The 19,241-nt window shown below is 42.3% G+C and overlaps 1 protein-coding gene across 1 annotated transcript in view; it reads left to right on the top strand.

The window, feature by feature from the left end:
* KIF13A (kinesin family member 13A) overlaps window positions 1-16,655 on the top strand; it is a 196,567-nt gene extending 179,912 nt beyond the window's left edge. The window contains exons 36-42 of the mRNA XM_052647866.1: window positions 1,743-1,790; window positions 2,954-3,059; window positions 4,465-4,616; window positions 5,129-5,233; window positions 5,557-5,616; window positions 11,226-12,017; window positions 15,021-16,655. Of these exons, the coding sequence (XP_052503826.1) occupies window positions 1,743-1,790; window positions 2,954-3,059; window positions 4,465-4,616; window positions 5,129-5,233; window positions 5,557-5,616; window positions 11,226-12,017; window positions 15,021-15,041 (1,284 nt within the window). The 3' untranslated portion in view covers window positions 15,042-16,655. The remainder of the gene's footprint in view (window positions 1-1,742; window positions 1,791-2,953; window positions 3,060-4,464; window positions 4,617-5,128; window positions 5,234-5,556; window positions 5,617-11,225; window positions 12,018-15,020) is intronic.
* The last annotated feature ends 2,586 nt before the right edge of the window (window positions 16,656-19,241 follow it).

Here is a 19,241-nt window from a genome sequence, read left to right as displayed (position 1 = left end):
TTTCAGGCAGATTTTTTACCATCTGAACCACAAGGGAAGCCCCAAGCTTTTAGTGCAGTCTTGCAAATTTCTCCACTTAGAGTTGCATGTCCTTGGAAGAAGTTTCTTGGGATGTGAACTGCATGCTGGTTTAAAGATGGTGGGGTCAGAGATCCTGTGCCAGCACTTCGGAGTACTGCTCTCCAGTCTGTTTCTGTGCCCGCTTCTAGCTGCCCCAAGGATCTCACTATCGGTGTGATAGGGCGCCAAGCACCTCCACATAGACCCTCCCGTGGTGCCGGCTGTTTATGTTGATGACCTTCCTCAACAAACCATTTCAGCGAGGAAACCCAGTTGACAGACACTGTATCTAGTGGAAAGTGACACTGTCATAGGAAGAAAGGACAGAGGAGTGCGTGGACCACTTCAGAGTAGCCTCCTTCTCGAAGCAGCAGAGTGAAAGACAGATCCTCTCAAGGAAAACTGATTTGCTTTCCCGTTCTCAAGAATTGCCAGATAATGGTTACAAACACAATGAACATTTATTTAATATTTTTTGATTCTGCATGACGTGTAGGATCTTAGTTTCCTGACGAGTAATTAAACCTGTGCCCTTGCATTGGCAGCTTGGGGTCTTAACCACTGGACCTCCAGGGAAGTCCCCTTGGTGAACATTCATGAAACTTGCCTTACAGTAGTCTGAAAAGCAAATCCCTATAATCACTTTCAAACAGATCATTTTTTCTGACCACATTTCAGTTTTTTTAATTGATGAGACTCATAAAGTTGTAAATTGGCGGGGTGGGACACAGTTTCTAATTAATTTAGGCATCAAAGAAGAGATCATAATGGAAATTAGGATGTATTTAGAACTGACTGATTAAAAAAAAGCCAATGATACGTATACCAATACTTGAGGGATGCAGTTAAAGAGGGAGTTCCTTAGCCCTGCTGCTGCTGCTAAGTCGCTTAAGTCATGTCCAACTCTGTGCAACCCCACAGACAGCAGCCCACCTGGCTCCTTTGTCCCTGGGGTTCTCCATGCAAGAATATTAGAGTGGGTTGCCATTTCCTTCTCCAACGCATGCATAGATGCTAAGTCACTTCAGTCGTGTCTGACTCTGTGCGACCCAATGGACAGCAGCCCACCAGGCTCCTCTGTCCACGGGATTCTCTAGGCAAGAACACTAGAGTGGGTTGCCATTTCCTTCTCCATGTTTAGCCCTAGTTTTCCTGTTATTTCATTTGTACTGCAGAATGCTAGATGGTAGAAAAAAATGTATTAGAGCTATTGTTAGGGTGAAAAAAAGGAAAGCTCAAATTAAAAAAGACTTATAATATATATCATCTAGTTGCAATGGATGATCTGCTTTGATCCTGACTCAGAATTAGCTGTGATAGTGTTTATAGACATTTAACCACTACTGGGATATCTGATACTATTTAGGAATTGCTTAATCTTTTGAGATATTATGATTTCACAAAGAGAATAGGAATTCCTTATCTTCTAGAGAGTCATAGAGAAATATTTATGGATAAAATATTTTAAGTTAGAAAAAGAAAATCTGAATACTTTTTTAAAGGTAATGATAAATATTACAGCACAATTAGATAAATTCAAATAAATAAGGAAATAATAAATATTAGGAGAAAGAATGAGGGGAAGGAGATGGTCATACAACCTTCAACTGTATGTGATATTTTATCTAATTAGTTATGTTAAATATATCAACCACACTGATGAAACCATTCATCTCTTACAGGTCTCTTCCAGTCGACCAGACCTTTCTGGCTTTGACGATGATGATAAGGTGTGTGCCTGTGGGCGTGGCCAGGTTATTAGTGGGATCTAAGTCTGGAAATTTAAGTTATCTTGGTGTTTTTAAAATCTCTGAACTCCCCACCTTAAACTGATGCAGATCATTGTCTCCACGTGTCCATTTCCAAGTTCAAGTACTTGATGTGAAATTGCTATGCACTCTGAGTATTACATTGTTACTTAGCAGGATATGTTCCATATCAGGATCATTGCGTACATAATCAAATAAATATGTGTTTATGGATCTAACTCTAAATGACTACATCCACCATAGCAAAATCAAAATTATTTCAAATGGGGAAAATTAGGAACTTGAAATTAAGGATATTGTACAGCATTATCTTATTCATATGTAAATTATTGTTTTGGGGACTATAGATGATTCAGAAAATATCAAAACAGATTATGCCTTCAAGCATTTTAAAATCTAGTTCTTAGAGATGATATTTCCTGAGAAGCTGAAGTAAGATTAGCTAAGTATATATGATAAAAAGGAGGTTTCCCCATTTAGTATACCAGTATCTTTGCCAGCTTGCAAGTTTTACATATCAAGTATATGGAGAGTAACCATACCACCTAATCTGCCTGGGGCAGTCCAAGCTTATGCCTGCCACCTAGGAAAAATTATCAGTGGAAATGTTTCACTCCCAAGTGTTATAGGTTGATCTTTAAATTATCTGGTCGTCTTAGGTACATAACAGATTTATAAAAGTGGAGCTTTAATGAGTCCTGTAGGGGAGGGAGGCCAGAGTGGGGTTCAGGATGGGAAACACGTGTATACCTGTGGCAGATTCATGTTGATATATGGCAAAACCAATACAATATTATAAAGTAATTAACCTCCAATTAAAATAAATAAATTTATATTAAAAAAAAATAATGAGTCCTATAGGGGTCCAAAAGCAGATTTCACTATATCTGTAATGATTTTATTAAATCTTGAATGAATAGAATAAACTATCAACATTTCTTCACTTGGTTACAATAGCACTTGTCATATCGTTCCATACTTTTATACATGTTAGACCTATTTTATAATTTAAAAAAAGAAGAGCACATACTGCCATAAAAAGAAATAGGAAAAAATTCCAATCAGGCTTCTTTTCTCATTTTAGAGGAACATAATTACAGTAAACCCATGTTTCTACCTTGTAGGGTTGGCCAGAGAACCAGTTAGACATGTCTGACTACAGCCCGAGTTACCAGGATGTATCGTGTTATGGAACTTTGCCTAGGGATTCACCTCGAAGAAGTAAAGACGGTAGTGGTGAAATACTTTTTTCTGTGTTATCTCTTTATAATCTCTTAGGAAAGGCGTGGGGAGAAATTCTTTTCTAGATGGCTTTAATAAGATAGAAAGCTGAAATTCTAGTTTGCTAGATGATCCAAAAGTGTCTTCTTGAATAGAACATATCCTGCTCACTTATTTGATTTTCTTTTCTTTATATCCATTATATCATCCAATTAATAATAGGCTTTTTGTGTGGCACTTGTAATTTTCAAATCACATTTCATGTACCATTTCCTGATTTGAAATCAATTTTGAGACACATACAAATCTTAGTATTACATTATGGTTAGATTTCATTCTTTACCAAAAGCATATCCACCTCCATCATGGTTTTGTGCTCAAATCAAATCAAAGTGTGTTTTTAAGAGAATATGTCTCTGACTCCTAAGGAAATTTAAAAAATGATACCAGAAATGAATTTGGTCAGTGACAACATTATTGCCTAAATATGTAATTTCCTAGTGCCCTGAAAGGAATAGCATTCTTAGAATTTGTCAATCAGCTCTATTATCTTATCTATACCTTATATTTTACCTACTATGTTCCTTTGTACCTTCAATAGTGAATTGAAGAGAAAAATATAGAAGGAGAAATAGAGGCCCCAAAAAGTAAAAAGTGAGTAAAAGCAAGAAAAAAGGAATTGTGCTTCCTTAGTCATATGGAGCAAGGTGGCTTCAGGGAACAGTGGCTTGCGAGAGAACTTACATAGTACTCAGTTACTGAGTTAAGACTGAGTCTCTCCCTTGCCTTATGCAGGGACAGAAACCAAAAGATGCCAAGATCTTAAAATCCAGCTGTGAAGATGAGATATGTAGAAAATAAGCCAGTAAATCAGAAAGTGCCAAAATGCGTTTACAGATAATATGGGCTCTGAGAATTCAGAGAAATAGAAAATCAGCGTGAGTTGAAGTTGGTCTGTGAAGTGATGCTCAGGCTGGATCTTGACAAGAAGGTAGAAAATTTGGTTTCTGATTTCTTTGCTGCTGTCCAGGCCTGCGACGATTCTTTTTACCTTTGTAGATACATCTCCATTCTTGCCAACCTGTTTTAATGCTCAATCAAATATAGCCATCACTCGGTATCTGAGGGCCACTGGTTCCCGGAGCCCCTGTGTACAAGTCCCATAGTCAGTCCTCCGTAGTCCTCGGAGGCAAAACCCTGAGGCTGTTGAGGGCCGACTGTACATTTAATGAAAAAGAATCCATGTGTGAGTGGACCCATGCAGTTCAGACCCGCGATGTTCAAGGTCAGCTGCATTCACACATTAATTCTTTTGTTCCGCCAGATATTCCTTCTGGCTCCGTCCCTGCCTCGCTCCCTGTGGGTTGCTTAAAGTGCTCTGTGCCTGTAAACCCGTGCCTTTTGTCTTCCCCAGGTTGTACATCAGAGAATCCTCATGCCTTAACAGTCAGCCCTTTCAAAGCATTCTCTCCTCAGCCACCAAAGTTTTTCAAGCCCCTAATGCCTGTAAAAGAGGAGCGTAAGAAAAGGATAGCGCTTGAAGCAAGGCCTCTTCTAAGCCAGGAGGTAAATGCTTTACTTGTCTGTACCGTGTACAATAGAATGGACACGCTGTGCCCCTGCAGAAGTAACGCTTTGCATTAACACAGTCAGATGCCACAGGTTGGCATGTATGGGTTATCACCCCATGGATCCTGTTCAGGAATAAATAACCTCTTTCTCAAGCACACAGGGTCGTAGTAGAATTTCTTGTTTGTTGTTATTGCTATTATTTTCCTTGTTCTTATGGCTTTTTTCAGAGTATTTCAAATGAGAAAGAGGTGTTCCCTCGGTTTTTTGCCGATAGAAAAGGCTTTTTTTTAATGTGATAAATCCAGTTACATTGTTTGCATAGAATCTATGTAGTCTTGGGAGATTTCATCAGTAGCTGACCTCAAGCCTGCAGAACTGTTGGCTGTACTACTCACACATAATACAAGTATTTGCGTTGCTTTTCTAACGTGCACGTACGTACTTAAGGTGTTTCTCGGCCACCGCCGTCTCCTGTGTGATGCATCTGTGTGTCTTAACCTTTGCAGAGCATGTCTCCATCTCAGGCACATAATCCTGGCTGCATTGTGCCCTCGGGAAGCAATGGCAGCAGCATGCCAGTAGAACTCAATAGCAAACGTGAGAAGAAGATTGTAAGTCCTGGAACCATTTCTGTCCTATTGCCTGGTGGTGGGTTTAAGGCCCTTTCACAATCATCCAAATACTTTAGAAGAAATTAAGAGATGTATTGAGTCTTGGCTTTTTTTTTCTCTTCTTCTTCTTACACATGTGACCATCAGTAATGAAATTTTGCATGAATGTGGCCGTGACCTGTGATTTTTCTGTGTTCCATTTACTGATTTATTATTATTTTGCTTAGTATAAATTTGCTTAGAAAAAAAAAGGCACCTTTAATGATTCTAGTCTTTCAAATGTGTAACAATCACTTGAACTAATATTGAATCTTTCTATTGAGCCTGTACACATTGCCCAGATTCTGAAGTTAATCTACCTTGAGGAATTGCACTTACTTGGAGTAAGTAATCATGCATTTAGGTGTGGATGTGTGATAGCTTTTCTTGTGTTGCCTGATGCTGTTGCCAAGATTATCCTGTAGTTTGTAGCTGCTCCGCCATCCATCACTGGCCATCCTCATCATCTGGACCTCTCAGGTAGCCTCTTTACATTTGCTGGCAAAATAGATTCCAGCTCCCTTGGTGTCAGTCTTGCTTTCAGGATGGCTTCTCTGTTTTTACCACGGGTAGGTTGAAACTCTATCTGAAAAACCTCATTCCCTAGCGCTCGGTTTTCACATTTCAAATTTGAGAAATGCTTTTTAAAACACTACATCCTAGGCACTGGGGATCATAAGCACTACCTTAATTTAAAAACGGAAGTGTATGTTCTGGGGCCTGGAGAGAATTCTCAGATTCTGTGCCTCAGCTTTCATTCTCCTGTGGTTTCCCAGGCTTTGAAAACGGGAGGCAGCATGGAGCAGGTCTGCTTGCTGCTCTCGTCTGCATGTGGTCGGCTCTGCGGGGTGGGCCCTTGCCTTCCCTGGCTACACCATCTCAGATTCATTCCAGAGTGTCATCAGCGCAGGGTCTTTTGTTTGAACCTCTAGATTCTAGAAGATGCTGCTGATGCACACGGTGTGATGCTAACTAGAACCTCCCCCTGGATGTGCAGCAAGCCAGGCTCCTGCATGCTTGGAGCGCTCAGGGATCATGAGAAATGATCATTCCGCATGTTCACTGAGGAAAGAAGAAAAGGCACCATTGTCCCCTTCCGTCTCTCTCTCTCTTTCCCTCCCTAATCCCTGCTGGAGAAGAGCGTGCACACCAACAGCTGCTCCTTGTCTCCGCCAATGTTAGTGAGCTCCCCAGTCACACACTTGACCTCCCCTGCTTAACTGATAAGGGCTGCAGCGTGGGCCAAAGAGTGTGTGTGTGCGCTTAGTCACTCAGTCGTGTCTGACTCTTTGCAACCCCATGGACTATAACCCGACAGGCAAGAATACTGGAGCAGGTTGCCATTTCCTTCTTCAGGGGATCTTCCCGACCAGGGATCAAACCTGCATCTGCTGCATTGGCAGGTGGATTCTTTACCACTGTGCCACCTGGGAGGGCCCAGGTTAAAGGAGCCAGGGTCTAATTTTGTTACTCCTTCAGTTCTCTGGCTGGTTGACTATCTGTTTATTGACATGGCACCCATCTACATGGTGCCTGGGTACTACATTGTAACCTATTTGAACCATATGTTTTGGTAGAACACACCATCAAGAAATTGCTGGATGGCCCTTCAGGGCTGCCCTGCAGATAGTCTCACAGTTCACAATCTGCTTCGTAGTTATTTTCTTCACTTTCCTTTTATTATTTTAAAATAAAACCCATCTCAGGACTGTTAGCTAGCAGAGAATAGGATAGAACCAGATTTTCTTGATCCAAGAAGCTTTGATCAGCACTTAGATTCTCTGTGATCAGACACACCATGAAACTAGTAATAAGGGTTCGATGGAGCCATTTTTCTTGCTGGGGTCTTACTTGAGATACTTGCATCTACTTTCTTAGAAATCTGGCTCACCGCACACTCTTCGTCTCTGAAACTATTGAACCGTTTGATTTATTTCAGATAGCAGCTTTTCCAGGATGTTTCGGTAGATTTTAAGGGTACTGCTTGCTTTAACTGAGGTTCTAGTTTCTCTCTGGGAAGCTTTCATTTTATTTTTCCTCTTATAAGTGGATATAAACTGCTTCATTCCTGAGTTCCTATTTACTTTCTTTCCTTTTCCACTGTTGGAAAAGTAGAGGGCAAATCAGTGGTTGATTCTGATCAAAGGAGTTTGAAATCATGTTTGAGAAGCAATATCAGGACATTGTTCCTTTTATTTTTCAGCCCATCCAATTACCAAAGTAACCTGTCATTTCACATAAAATACAGTAAATACAGCTGTGCGTGATTCTTCAAGCAATGTTTTGTTGTCTCATCAACTTGAGAAGATAGACAAATGCAGTTTGTGTCTTCCGTGACTAACATAAAAGTAACAGGGCACCTTTGCAGTCTCTGTTTTAAAGTCTCACAGTAGACGGAAGAACAGAAAGTCACCTCTCCCTCTCCTGGGTCCTGCACAGACAGCATATGGCTTTTGTCTCTCATCTTACGGAGAAAGAAACGCAAGACTTGCTGAGTGATTTGCCCAAGGTCTCACAGTAAACGAGAACATGGGAACAAAAGCCCATCCATCAGTAGCATGGGGCTGACCCCAGTGACTCCCGGGGCTCCCGGTCACAGGGCAGTTTCATCGCCCTGCTGCTGCTGTTTCTTCAAAGGGTCCACCCTCCCCTTAGTACCATGGACAGAAGTACCAGGGCCCCTTGGCTGATGGAGCCTTTCTGAAAACACAGACCATCTCTCTGATGGATAACTGATGAGAATGGGAGTGAAAATGACTTTAATCGGGGAAGGTCCTTACAGAAGGTCACTGCTTTAATGTGAGTTTTGATTCCTCCTTAAAATCAAGGTGTTTTGTCTAGAGGTAAATATCAGCTACACAAACAGAATCTCAAAAAATCAAATCATGAACATTGCAGCTGTAGAGAAGCTTGACTCTGTGTCCTACTTTTAGGACGAGTTTTCACTCTGTCCTAAAGACATAGTAGGGAGGTGCTTAGTTTAGTCTCCTTTAAGGTAAAATGATAAATAATATCACTGGCATAAAATTTTTCTAATATGTAAAATGGATAAGCAAGAAGGTCCTACTATATAGCACAGGGAATATATTTAGTACCTTGTGATAACCTATCATAGAAAAGAATATAAAAAAGAATGTGTGTGTGTGTGTGTATATATATATATATGTATGTATGTATGTATAGCTGATTCACTCTGTTGTGCAACAGAAACTACCACAATATTATAAATCAACTATGCTTCCATTTAAAATTTAATAAAATATACAAAGTGAAGAGATACTGCCAAAAAAAAAAGTCTGTCTAACCAAATTCCTTTAAAATGCAGTTTAAGCCACTTAAGTCCTCTTTTCTCCTTGGAAACCATAACTTCATAAACTTTCCGTCTCCTTTTACATGTTGGAAAATGATTAATCTCTACTCAGTTTTATTTTTTCTGGAACTAGGTGTTCCTATTCCTTTAGCCTTTCTCTTTAGGTCACTCCCCCACTCCCAACCCCACCCCAAATGCCTGACTTTGTCCTGAGCCCTGTTTGTTTTCGTAGACCCTTCAGTCTTATTAAGGTCGTTCTAAATCGTTTATCTTTCTGATTTTAACATATGTATACCTATTTCTACACATTAAATTTGTGATTGAATATTTCACTCAGCAAAGTTATATTTTAGGTTGACCTTTCCTCAGTGTTCAGAAGAAATTGCTTCAAGCATAAAAAGGGACCCAGATTATTTAATTCTCATCTTCAAATTTGGTTTTCGTTGCAACAACTAACTTTTTAGTAATCAATTGCATCATGTATTCTTGGGCTTGGGGATTACGCTTCTTTGCCAGCTGCAATTAGAAGGAATTATAAGAGAAACAAACACTTGAAATCCAGTTTGGAATCTGAACAAGTCTAGTAGTGTGTGAGCTCAGTTGCTCAGCTGTGTCCGACTCTTTGTGGCCCCATGGACTGTAGCCCTGCAGGCTCCTCTGTCCATTCTTGTCCAGGCAAGAATATTGGAGTGGGTTGTCATTTCCTGCCCCAGAAGATCTTCCCAACCCAGGGATGGAACCCTCATCCCTTGTGTCTCCTGCATTGACAGGCAGATTCTTTACCACTGAGCCATCTGGGAATCAAGTCAAGTAGAGAATCTAGAAAATAGAGCGAAGGGTACAGATTCAGACAGTTCTGTCCAATTTGTGCCCTTTTTTACAAACGTTTTCCCCTAGCCCTCGGGGAGAGAACTCTCTACCCCACCCCCCATTGAAACAGTGCTGTTAACACTTGATTAAAATGTAGTTAAAAATAAGATAGCAAGGTTAGTATTGCCAAAAATTTGGTTTGCCAATTTCTGGAATTTTATCACTGATATGTAATAGTCACCTCTGATTAACAGCCAAGGAATGAAGACTAGTGATGCTTTTAAATCATTTATATTCAGGCTGTTTTAAAATCTAAGAGGCATTAAAACACAGTAAGCTATTTTTTAGGTATTTAGCATCTTGTGAGATAGGGAATGTTGCTGTGAAATTCAGTGGATGATATTTATGTTCGTTTGTGAATTCCATCTGCCGTGTCTGTGGAGTGTGTTCTTCTCCCCTCCCTATCCTTCTCTCTCCCCAATTTCTTCGCTCTCTTGAAATGAATGAGGGAAATGTTTACAGGTCTTTACAGTCACCCTGTTGTGATACTGAGTGAAATGTCATCCACCCAGCAGTGTCCAGGGGCATCCTAAGAGCAAGGACCCGCTGCTGTCACTCCCTGAGGGCAGGGGCCATACCTGTCTTTGCTCAGCATTGGTATTCCTGGGTCTTAGGGCAATGCCTGGCACGTAGAGGATGCTTAATGAATATTTGTTGAACGAAAGTCACATTTTAGAAGAGAAAAGGAATATTTGCCGTGTCATCAGATGTTTATAAGGTTAGTTAGAAATGACTAGATAGTAATAGACAAAAGGAGAAGATCGCGACACAGGAGGAGATGGTTAGATGGCATCACTGACTCAATGGACGTGAACTTGAGCAAACTCCGGGAGATAGTAGAGGAGAGGGAAGCCTGACATGCTGCGTGCAGTCCATGGGGTCCCAAAGAGTTGAACACGACTTAGCGGCTGAACAACAACAAGATAGGAATATTATTTTTTATTTGGAAAGTGTTCTACATTGCTTTCCACCTAATATAAAAGAATCATTCACTTGGGAAGAGAGACTGGAAGTTGATGATACCTACTCTTGCATATTTACCAACCTTTATAAACAGAATCCTAAAGCTGTTTGACAAAGGAGATTTTCATATAATTCTTACTATCTTCCTCACCTTGTAGTCAAAAGCTCTATCCCTGCTTCTCAAAAACCCTGGAAAACAGTCATTGTCAGATTTAGTATTTTATAGATTTACAGTGTTCGGTGGAATACTGAGAATGACTGTTGAAATTGTGTTATTTGCCCTTTTGCTATTGTGAGGGCCTTTATTTCCTGCTTTTCCTTCTCATAATATAGCCCAGAAACCATTTGCAAATCATCTTATTTTTCTGTACTTTACTCCCCAAGGTGAGGATTGTAAAAATAAAACAGCAGCTCTTCCCTGCCTCTGGCAGTCCCTCTACTCATTTAATTAGAAAAGGGAAAACCTCCAACAGGAAACTAATCATGAGGAGCTAATCAAAAGTCCACTGCACTTCCTTTCATCCTTGTCCTTAATGCAGGAAAGGTTTCTAATTATTAGCATTGAGTGAGCACCGAAGAAATAAATCTCCTTCATCCTCAATGGTTAAGAGTTTCATGCTCATAGATCTCTGAGGATAAGGTGCTTGTGTCCACAAACAGGTGACAGGATTTAACCAAACTCAGGAAGGAAAAGGAAAAAATCCTAAACATGTGAAGGCAAGTGCTTTTAACAGTAGAGTATCTAAAACTTGTCTGAACCATCCAGTCGCTATAAGGAGCTCATGGCTGACTTTTGCTTTGTTTCTATAGGACTCTGAGGAGGAGGAAAATGATCTAGAAGGTCTCAGCCGGAAGCTGATAAGTTCACAGCCTTATGTACCTGTGGAGTTCGCTGACTTCAGCGTTTACAATGCCAGCTTGGAGAACAGAGAGTGGTTTTCTTCTAAAGGCGATCTGACGAACTCAAAGGTCCTAGAGAAGGAGGTGTCCCGCAGCCCTACCACCAGCAGCATCACCAGTGGCTACTTTTCCCACAGTGCCTCCAACGCCACCCTGTCTGACATGGTGGTCCCTTCCAGTGACAGCTCAGATCAGCTGGCCCTTCCGACGAAGGACACAGATTCCAGCGAGCATCCCGGACCATCCCTTGTGCAGGATTTCAGACCATCCTCAAACAAAGAGTTGACAGAACTAGAAAGAGGCTTGGGAAAGGATAAGATGACTGTGGTGCCACTCAAGGAAAACAGTGCCTTAGCCAAAGGGAGCCCATTGTCCCCCAGCATCCCAGAGAAAAACTCCAGAACCCTCTGTAGGACCAGCTCGTGTTCAGAGCAGGATGCCTGCTCCAGCAAAAACGGCCAGCCGGCCAGGGAATTCTGCCCCAGGGAGGTGACTGTGGAACACACCACAAGCATCCTTGAAGATCACTCTTTCACAGAGTTTATGGGTGTGTCAGATGGGAAAGATTTTGATGGTTTGACGGATTCTTCTGCTGGAGAACTTTCGAGTAGGAGGAACCTACCAAATATAGCAGACAGTAGGAGTGTCTCACATGGGCCACAGGACTCTGGCCAGCTATGTTCCTCGGCAGAGAATGACCAGGTGATAAATTCCAGGGGTGGTCCTTTGGGTTCGGTGATATCAGTGATGGCTGCTAATTATGCCCCAACCCCCAGAGGCCCTTCCTCACAGTGACTTAGTAGGAGAGATTCATCCAGGTATTTCTGACAGGGTAGATGAGCCCTCTTGGACCATGCTCACATGCTGCCCAGCTAGCTGGCTATGGGGGAACAAGTCTATAAATCTACTTTCTTAGTTTCAGAGGAGAACTATGACTTACATAGGACCCGTGGCTTTTTTACCTGACATATAGGTTCCTGTTGAATTAAGCTTTCACATGGGTAAGGATTGATTTCGTATTCATTCCCTGAGATGTTTAATTCCTGGCTATCTCAAAGGATTCTGATATGAAATATGGTAGATTTCATCCAATCAGTGATTTCTTTTATTAGATACACTTTTTTTTTTTTTTTTTTTGCCAAACTGTGAGACATGTGGTATCTTAGTTTCCCAACCAGGGATCAAACCCATGCCCCCTGCATTGGAAGTACAGAGTCTTAAACCACTGGACTGCCAGGGAACTCCCAAGATACACTGTTATTTTATGTATCATTAAGAAAAAAAATACTTCCAATTAAAATCAACCATATCAGCAATTTCAGAGTTATAAAGTGCAGGCAGGGGGAAGGTATGCCTCACAGATTTGATAAAATATAGACGTTTGGTGCCCATAGGATAAAAAATGTGTTGAGGAAACAGAGGTGGGTTCCCTGAGAAATTAAAGTTTGGGCTTTGGAAATTACCCAGGCTGGTTTTTTACAGTATTTAATTTTAATAGTGGAACAAAAAGAAATGGGGTCTTGCTAATATTCCCAAGGAAACCAGTGAATTATGCAAATAAGAGATGGTGTGCTTCTGAGTCCCACCGTCCCTTCTCACCCAGGACCCCAGCCACAGCCATGTAAAGGGTGTGGGAGCACCAGGCTTAGCAAAGCAAAGACCTGACAGAACTAGAATGGCGCTGGGTGAAGGCAAAGATGATCGGGGTGCCCTTCAGTCTCTCTGTTTTGCGGAGGAAGCAAAACCACCCAGCTTGGAGCTATTCCCTGCCCTCTCCCCCAAGTTTTCTGAATTAGCCCTTAAAATTTCAGTATGTGGTCAAATATATAGCGTATTCATAAATTAACTGCAAATACCAAAGAGTGGTCTCTTTTACAATTCAAAAAAGACTTCTTTGCCCAACATAAGCATAAAGTTACTCATTACTTTTCTAACAAGCTAAACATTGATTTGTTTCAATATCTTCAGCTTCCTTTTACACTGATCTTAAGCAGAATCTGCTTTGCTGATACATCAGCTTTTCAGTCCTTTTTCTAAGAAGTCCAGGAAGAATGTGGTCCAGGTTAATTCTTCAGTCTGGAACAGTGCTTCTCAAACCTAAATGTGCATTGGCCCCCTGGAGGGTGTAGGGAGAAGATACTTCGTAAAAATACAGATTCCCAGGGGTTTCCCTGGTGGCTCCGTTGGTAAAGAATCTGCCTGCAATGCAGGAGACCCGGGTTCAATCCCTGGGTCGGGAAGATCCTCTGGAGAAGAGAATGGCAACCCACTCTAGTATTCTTGCCTAGAGAATTCCAGGGACAGAGGAGCCGGGCAGGCTACAGTCCATGGGATTGCAGAGTCGGACAATCTGTGCGACTTAACTATTCCCTGGTGACTTAGTGGTAGAGAGTCCGCCTGCCATTGCAGGGGTCATGGGTTTGATTCCTGGCCCAGAAAGATGCCACATGCGTGGGGCAGCTAAGCTCATGTGTCACACTATTGAGCCTGTGCTCCAGAGCCCAGGAGCCAAGAGTGCTGCAACCCAAGTGTGCTAGAGCCCGTGCTCTGTAACAAAGGAAGCCGCCACCACGGGAAGCCTAGACACCACGACTGGAGCGTGGCCCTCACTTGCGGCAACTCGAGAAAAGCCCACACAACAACGAAGACCCAGCACAGCCAAAAATAAATACAGAAAGAAAATTATAATAGCAGCAAAAAAAAAAAAAAATACAGATTCCCATTTGTGGCTGCCCTGCACACCTCAGATTGTGCTTCAGTACCAGGTTGGGGGAGGGAGAAGCTTTTCACAAACCCTCTGCTGGAGGAACATGGGGTAAGCTGTCTGAGGGCCGCACTGTTTGAGGCATAGCCTAGAGAAGAGGGAAGGGGACCGCAACCCCCTCACCGCCACCCCCATTTCTTGACTCGTTGCCTTGATTATTTAGAAGCCAGTACTCCAGTACTCTTGCCTGGAAAATCCCATGGACAGAGGAGCATGGTAGGCTGCAGTCCATGGGGTCGCTAAGAGTCGGACACGACTGAGCGACTTCACTTTCACTTTTCACTTTCTTGCACTGGAGAAGGAAATGGCAACCCACTCCAGTGTTCTTGCCTGGAGAATCCCAGGGACGGGGGAGCCTGGTGAGCTGCCGTCTATGGGGTCGCACAGAGTCGGACACAACTGAGGTGACTTAGCAGCAGCAGCAGCAACAGCAGGAGCGGTACCTGAGTTCTGCTCCAGAATAGCATGTCCCTGCCAAAGATCTTGGTTTAAAAGTAAAATTTACAAAAATATTTATGGCATCAGGGTAATGTTGGAACTATGGTGAGTTTTATCTTTTTTTTTTTAATTGCTTCAGTATTTTTGTTATCTTGATTTTAATCAGTTGTTTCTGATTAAAACATAGTTTTAACTGTTAAAACCTGAGGACTGTTGAAGTCCTCAGGTTTGACTTTTGTGCTCACCCTGGTCTGACTTCGAGTGTGGACCCAGCAGTGACGTGTTTTTCACTCTCTCTCCGGAGCTTGCGGTCATTATTTTTCCTAGAAGCTTCACCTTGGAGCTTGAGTCTTCCTGGTACAGTATAAGCTCCAGAACTGGATTCCACAGTAAACTGGATCCTGTGGTATCCTCTAGGAAGAGCCCCTCATAGGGGCTGGTCCCCCTGGGTGGGGAGGGCAGGTGGGGACCGGAGCTTGCACTCACCTGCTTTTGCATTCCAGGGGAGCACCACTGCTCGGTGAGAGGCACTGAGCACTTCCTCCGAAGGCCACAGCATCTCTGCTCCGGTCGCCTCCAAGAGCACCAGCCCATCTATCAAACACACTGCAGCTCGGCCGGACCTCACACCAGCACGGAGAAGCCACGGCTTCCGGGGCCACCTCCTCCCCTCTCCCCTCCCGAGCCGGGAGAAGTGGCACTTTGTCACTTGGGTGACTCAGCAGCCTCTGCTTCCTTCCAGAGAACCGAAAATCCTGGCTTCACAAAGTGACAGTATTTTTGTTTGCACTCACTACACACCCCCACGGTGTAGAAACCTCCACAGATTCAACTAGACTTTATTCTTGTACAATTTTAATCAGTTCTTACTGTAGAATCTGGAGTCAATGCTCTAGTTTTTTTTTTATAAATAATATAAATTATGTATATGAAATGTATATCTATAGTATGTCTGGAGAGACAGGACTGCACACTGAAATGGATAAAAGTGGTTCGTAGAAAATCGTAAGGTACTGGGCTTTCTTACAAAGCAGCTCGGGCGATCTCTCAGAACACAAGCAGATGAAAGAGATGGTCTTGCCTGAGAAGGAGGTTGCAAATCCCTCTTTGCAGCAGAGGTTGCAGAATGCTGTTCCTTATAACCAAAGAACTTACCTAAGACTGAATGTTTTTTGCTGTCCACTCTTGTTTGATGTGTACATGCGTGTTTGACTGCAAGTTCGGTGCCAATGCCCTGTGGCTCCCAGGCCACGTGCTGCCGTTCTCTGCCGTGTTTCCTAAGCACACTGCAAAATCTCATGGCTCCGTTCTTTGGTCTTCCACCTGGTCCGCTGCCTGCTGACTTGACGCGGTTCGGGAACCGTTAACAGTGACTGGGGCTCTTATCCCAGTCTTTCCTGTCCCTCGGTCCAGCCCAGCCAGGCAGGTGGGATGCAGAGAGCAGTATTACAGAAAACACAGGGACAAACCAAGAGTGGGGTTGGGGGGGTGGGTTTTGATTTTCGTCTCTTTGTGGTTTTGTTTGGGGTTGGTAGGTTTTTGTTGTGGTGTGGTTCTGCCGTTGTTCTGTTTCGTTTCTGGAAGACGCTGAAGGGATGACAGGAGCTGTGAAGTCCACAGGTGCCCGCTTCACAGTGTTCGCAGGAGATGGTTGAAGACAGATGGCTCTGCTGTGTGTCTTCATTGGTAAAATTCTTTTACCGATGGAGACTCTGAGAATTATGTGTGCAGAAGTTTTTACAAAAGTACTCTCTGTACCTATTGTGTAGATGCTTGTACAGTTGGTCAAGATGTATAGCAATAAATGTGTCGTGGGAGCAAGCGAGGACGTACAGCCTGCTGTACCTTTTCCCTTGAAGTTCGTAGCATCCGTAAATGAGTAAGATATTGGAGATTTTAATGCGAAGCTGCTGTTCATGATTTTTGTGTATAGTGAGCTGACTGTAGTATTTTCCTATTGACTGTTTAAAAAGAGAAAGACTGTAATTTATATCCCCTTTCAACTTTATTGTATTTAATTGGTACAGATTGTGTGTGTGTGTGTGTGTTTTAGAATACAGACTGTCTAATTCTGATTTTAAAAGATCCATTGTTTGTCTTTAATAACACTGCCACTAGTTTCAGATCAGTTTTCCAAATTTGTTTGTATGCAAGTCCCTGTGGCTTAAATAATAATAGTAACAGCAAACATTCATTGAGGGTTTACTATGTACTAGGCACTGTTCCCACCTTTTGATATTTATCTTGCTTAATCCTCACAGCAGCGGATGCCATGGGTTCTGCTGTTATTAAGTGCTGGATGAAAGGAAAACAGAAGTGGAGTGGCTGGCGACAGGGAGCAAGCGGCAAAGCCAGGATTCAACCCACGCTTCCATCAGCATCTCCTGGTGCTCTGTCTGGTGACGTGGCGTGGAGGGACAAGCCTCCGAAGGGAGGAGAGAGGAGGAGGGCTGTGGCGAGAGTCCCAGGTCTGGACTGAGCGACATTAGCAAGGAGCCACTGCGGCAGGCAGGCCGAGGTGGGTTACACGAGGTCCCGACACTCCGGCACTTAAAAAGGAGCAGGGCCTGCCACCCCGGGCTGTTATCTAAAAATGGTTTTCCAGAATCCTTTCAGAAAAACTTCCATTCACAAGAGCCTTTCTGATGTGATCAGGAGCTAGTTCTAGCCTATTCTGGACAGAGCATGACTTTTGTAGATTTCCAGGAGAAAGTAGATGGGGAAGAAAATTCAAATTATTTTCATTTTGTAGAATGGGAGTTGGGGGAAGGAAGCAGCTATTTAATGTTTAAATCATGACAACCACAAATACAGTTTAAGCCAAAAGAGGCTAATTGTCACCACTGCCTTTACTAGTATGAGATAAGTGGTATTTGATCGTGGACATTGTCATTTCTCATTGGCTATGGGAAGGCGCACTAGTTTTAAGATGTTTCGGATAGTTAAATATAGGCCTATGTTTACCAGTTCATTTCCAAAGTACAGTATCACTGCTGTCATCGCATTTGTTTATCATTGTTTGAACACACATTTTATCATAGCAAACATTTAGCTTTGTATTTCTAAGGCACCAACTTGTGGGAAGAAAGAAAAAGAAAGAAAAGAAAAGAAAAAAAGAAAGAAAGAAAGAAGAAATAAAGAAAAAAATATACCTTGAGGGTAGCTAAGGACTAGATACGGTCTTCTAAAAATTACCTTTTCTAGCCAATACTTATTTTAAAAATTATAATATTCAGCTTTAGAATTGTGTTGCTGGGGGGAGGCAACTAATTACATGGTTGCTCTTTATTTTTTAAAAGTAAAGCTTCCTGGTCATGTACATTTGAAGAGTCTTAAAAGAAGATGTAATGGAGTAAGAGTTCTTGCTTTTTTATTCTAGACCAAGAGATAAAAGTAGAAAAGGATGCTACCAGTACACAACCACACAGAGATTTTTGTATTAAAATTGAACTTACTGCCCTAGCACAGGTGTCTTTCTGTAATATTGAGCCTACTTCCTGAATTAAAAAACAAACAGGAAGTCAGTCTGTAATGTATAGCGGTTTGTCTCAGGGTTTCTCCTAACCTGGAGGAAAGGCAGTCTATTCTCATGCCCAGACAGCTGGGGGTGGACAGCATCCTGCTGGCGGGGGAACCTGGAATGTGGAAGATACCACGAAAATGTCAGGAGGCAAGTTCTGCCCTTTAATACAGTATGAACTGGAGCTAACAGGAGTGGAGCTAAAATCTTCCAATCAACCTGCTTATCCTTTGTTTCCAATCCCCTGAGCTGAGGGGAAATATAATTGTAGGCTTCAGTGCCACTTAATAGTCTTTTTTTTTTTTTTTTTGCGGACACTGTGAGTTAATTTAAGTTGAAATAAAACTTAGTCTTCATCTTCCTGATGTTCTCAGGCACACACTCACCTCTGTGTATTTTTTAGAAAGACAAATTATTCTCCCTTTTGTGAGGGGTGCCTGGATCATTGTGTTCAGTTCTAAGACTGGAGCTCAAGAAGATGCTTGGGATGGCTCCGTCTCGAATCTGAGCCCAGCCGGTCACAGCCACCATCTTGGAGCTTATTCCTGTGGGTATCTCATCGCCAGGTGGCCTTTCCGAGAAAGGAACTCTCAAATCGTGGAACCGTATTTATGAAGAAGACATTGAGATGCTGATTAATAGAACAATAAATGTTTCACACACAACAAAAGGTAAGTTAGAACTGGAGTCTGGGGAAGAAGATCAACTTGAAGCAGGGGGAAAGTCCAGTCTGGTTTGGAATTAGAGTAGTACAGACCAACTTGACCCTTTCATGATACCTAAAACACTTGTAACTGTTTACGTTTTAAACCCAGAGAACATTGGTGTTTATAACAACTTTGCATACCTGAAGCAAATCATATAGGGATGTCCTTAGGTTTGTTATTGTTTGTCTTTTCTTAATCTAGCATGTGTTTGGGGAACTGTCGCAGCAGAGTAGATGTAATTTTCTTTGACTGAAAGTCCTTGGAGAATGAATCTGAGACAAAAGCCCCACCTTCATGTGACTGATTAGTTACATTTGTTGAATCAGCATAATCTTTACCAAGTGTACAGTTAACCACAAGTAAACCAAGCTACTTAGAAACACTGGAGTTAAAGTACTTAGCCACAGCAACACCCAAGAAGAGAGCAGTTCACCGAGAATGGTTTAGGATCTAACCTCAGTACCACTTGTATCCAAGGCCGTCTTAACAACGGTATG

Source organism: Budorcas taxicolor, chromosome 11 (genome assembly GCF_023091745.1).
Source record: "Budorcas taxicolor isolate Tak-1 chromosome 11, Takin1.1, whole genome shotgun sequence".
Taxonomy (NCBI): Eukaryota; Metazoa; Chordata; class Mammalia; order Artiodactyla; family Bovidae; genus Budorcas; species Budorcas taxicolor.
Note: the sequence above shows the minus strand (reverse complement) of the source record. Positions and strands in the feature narration are given on the sequence as shown.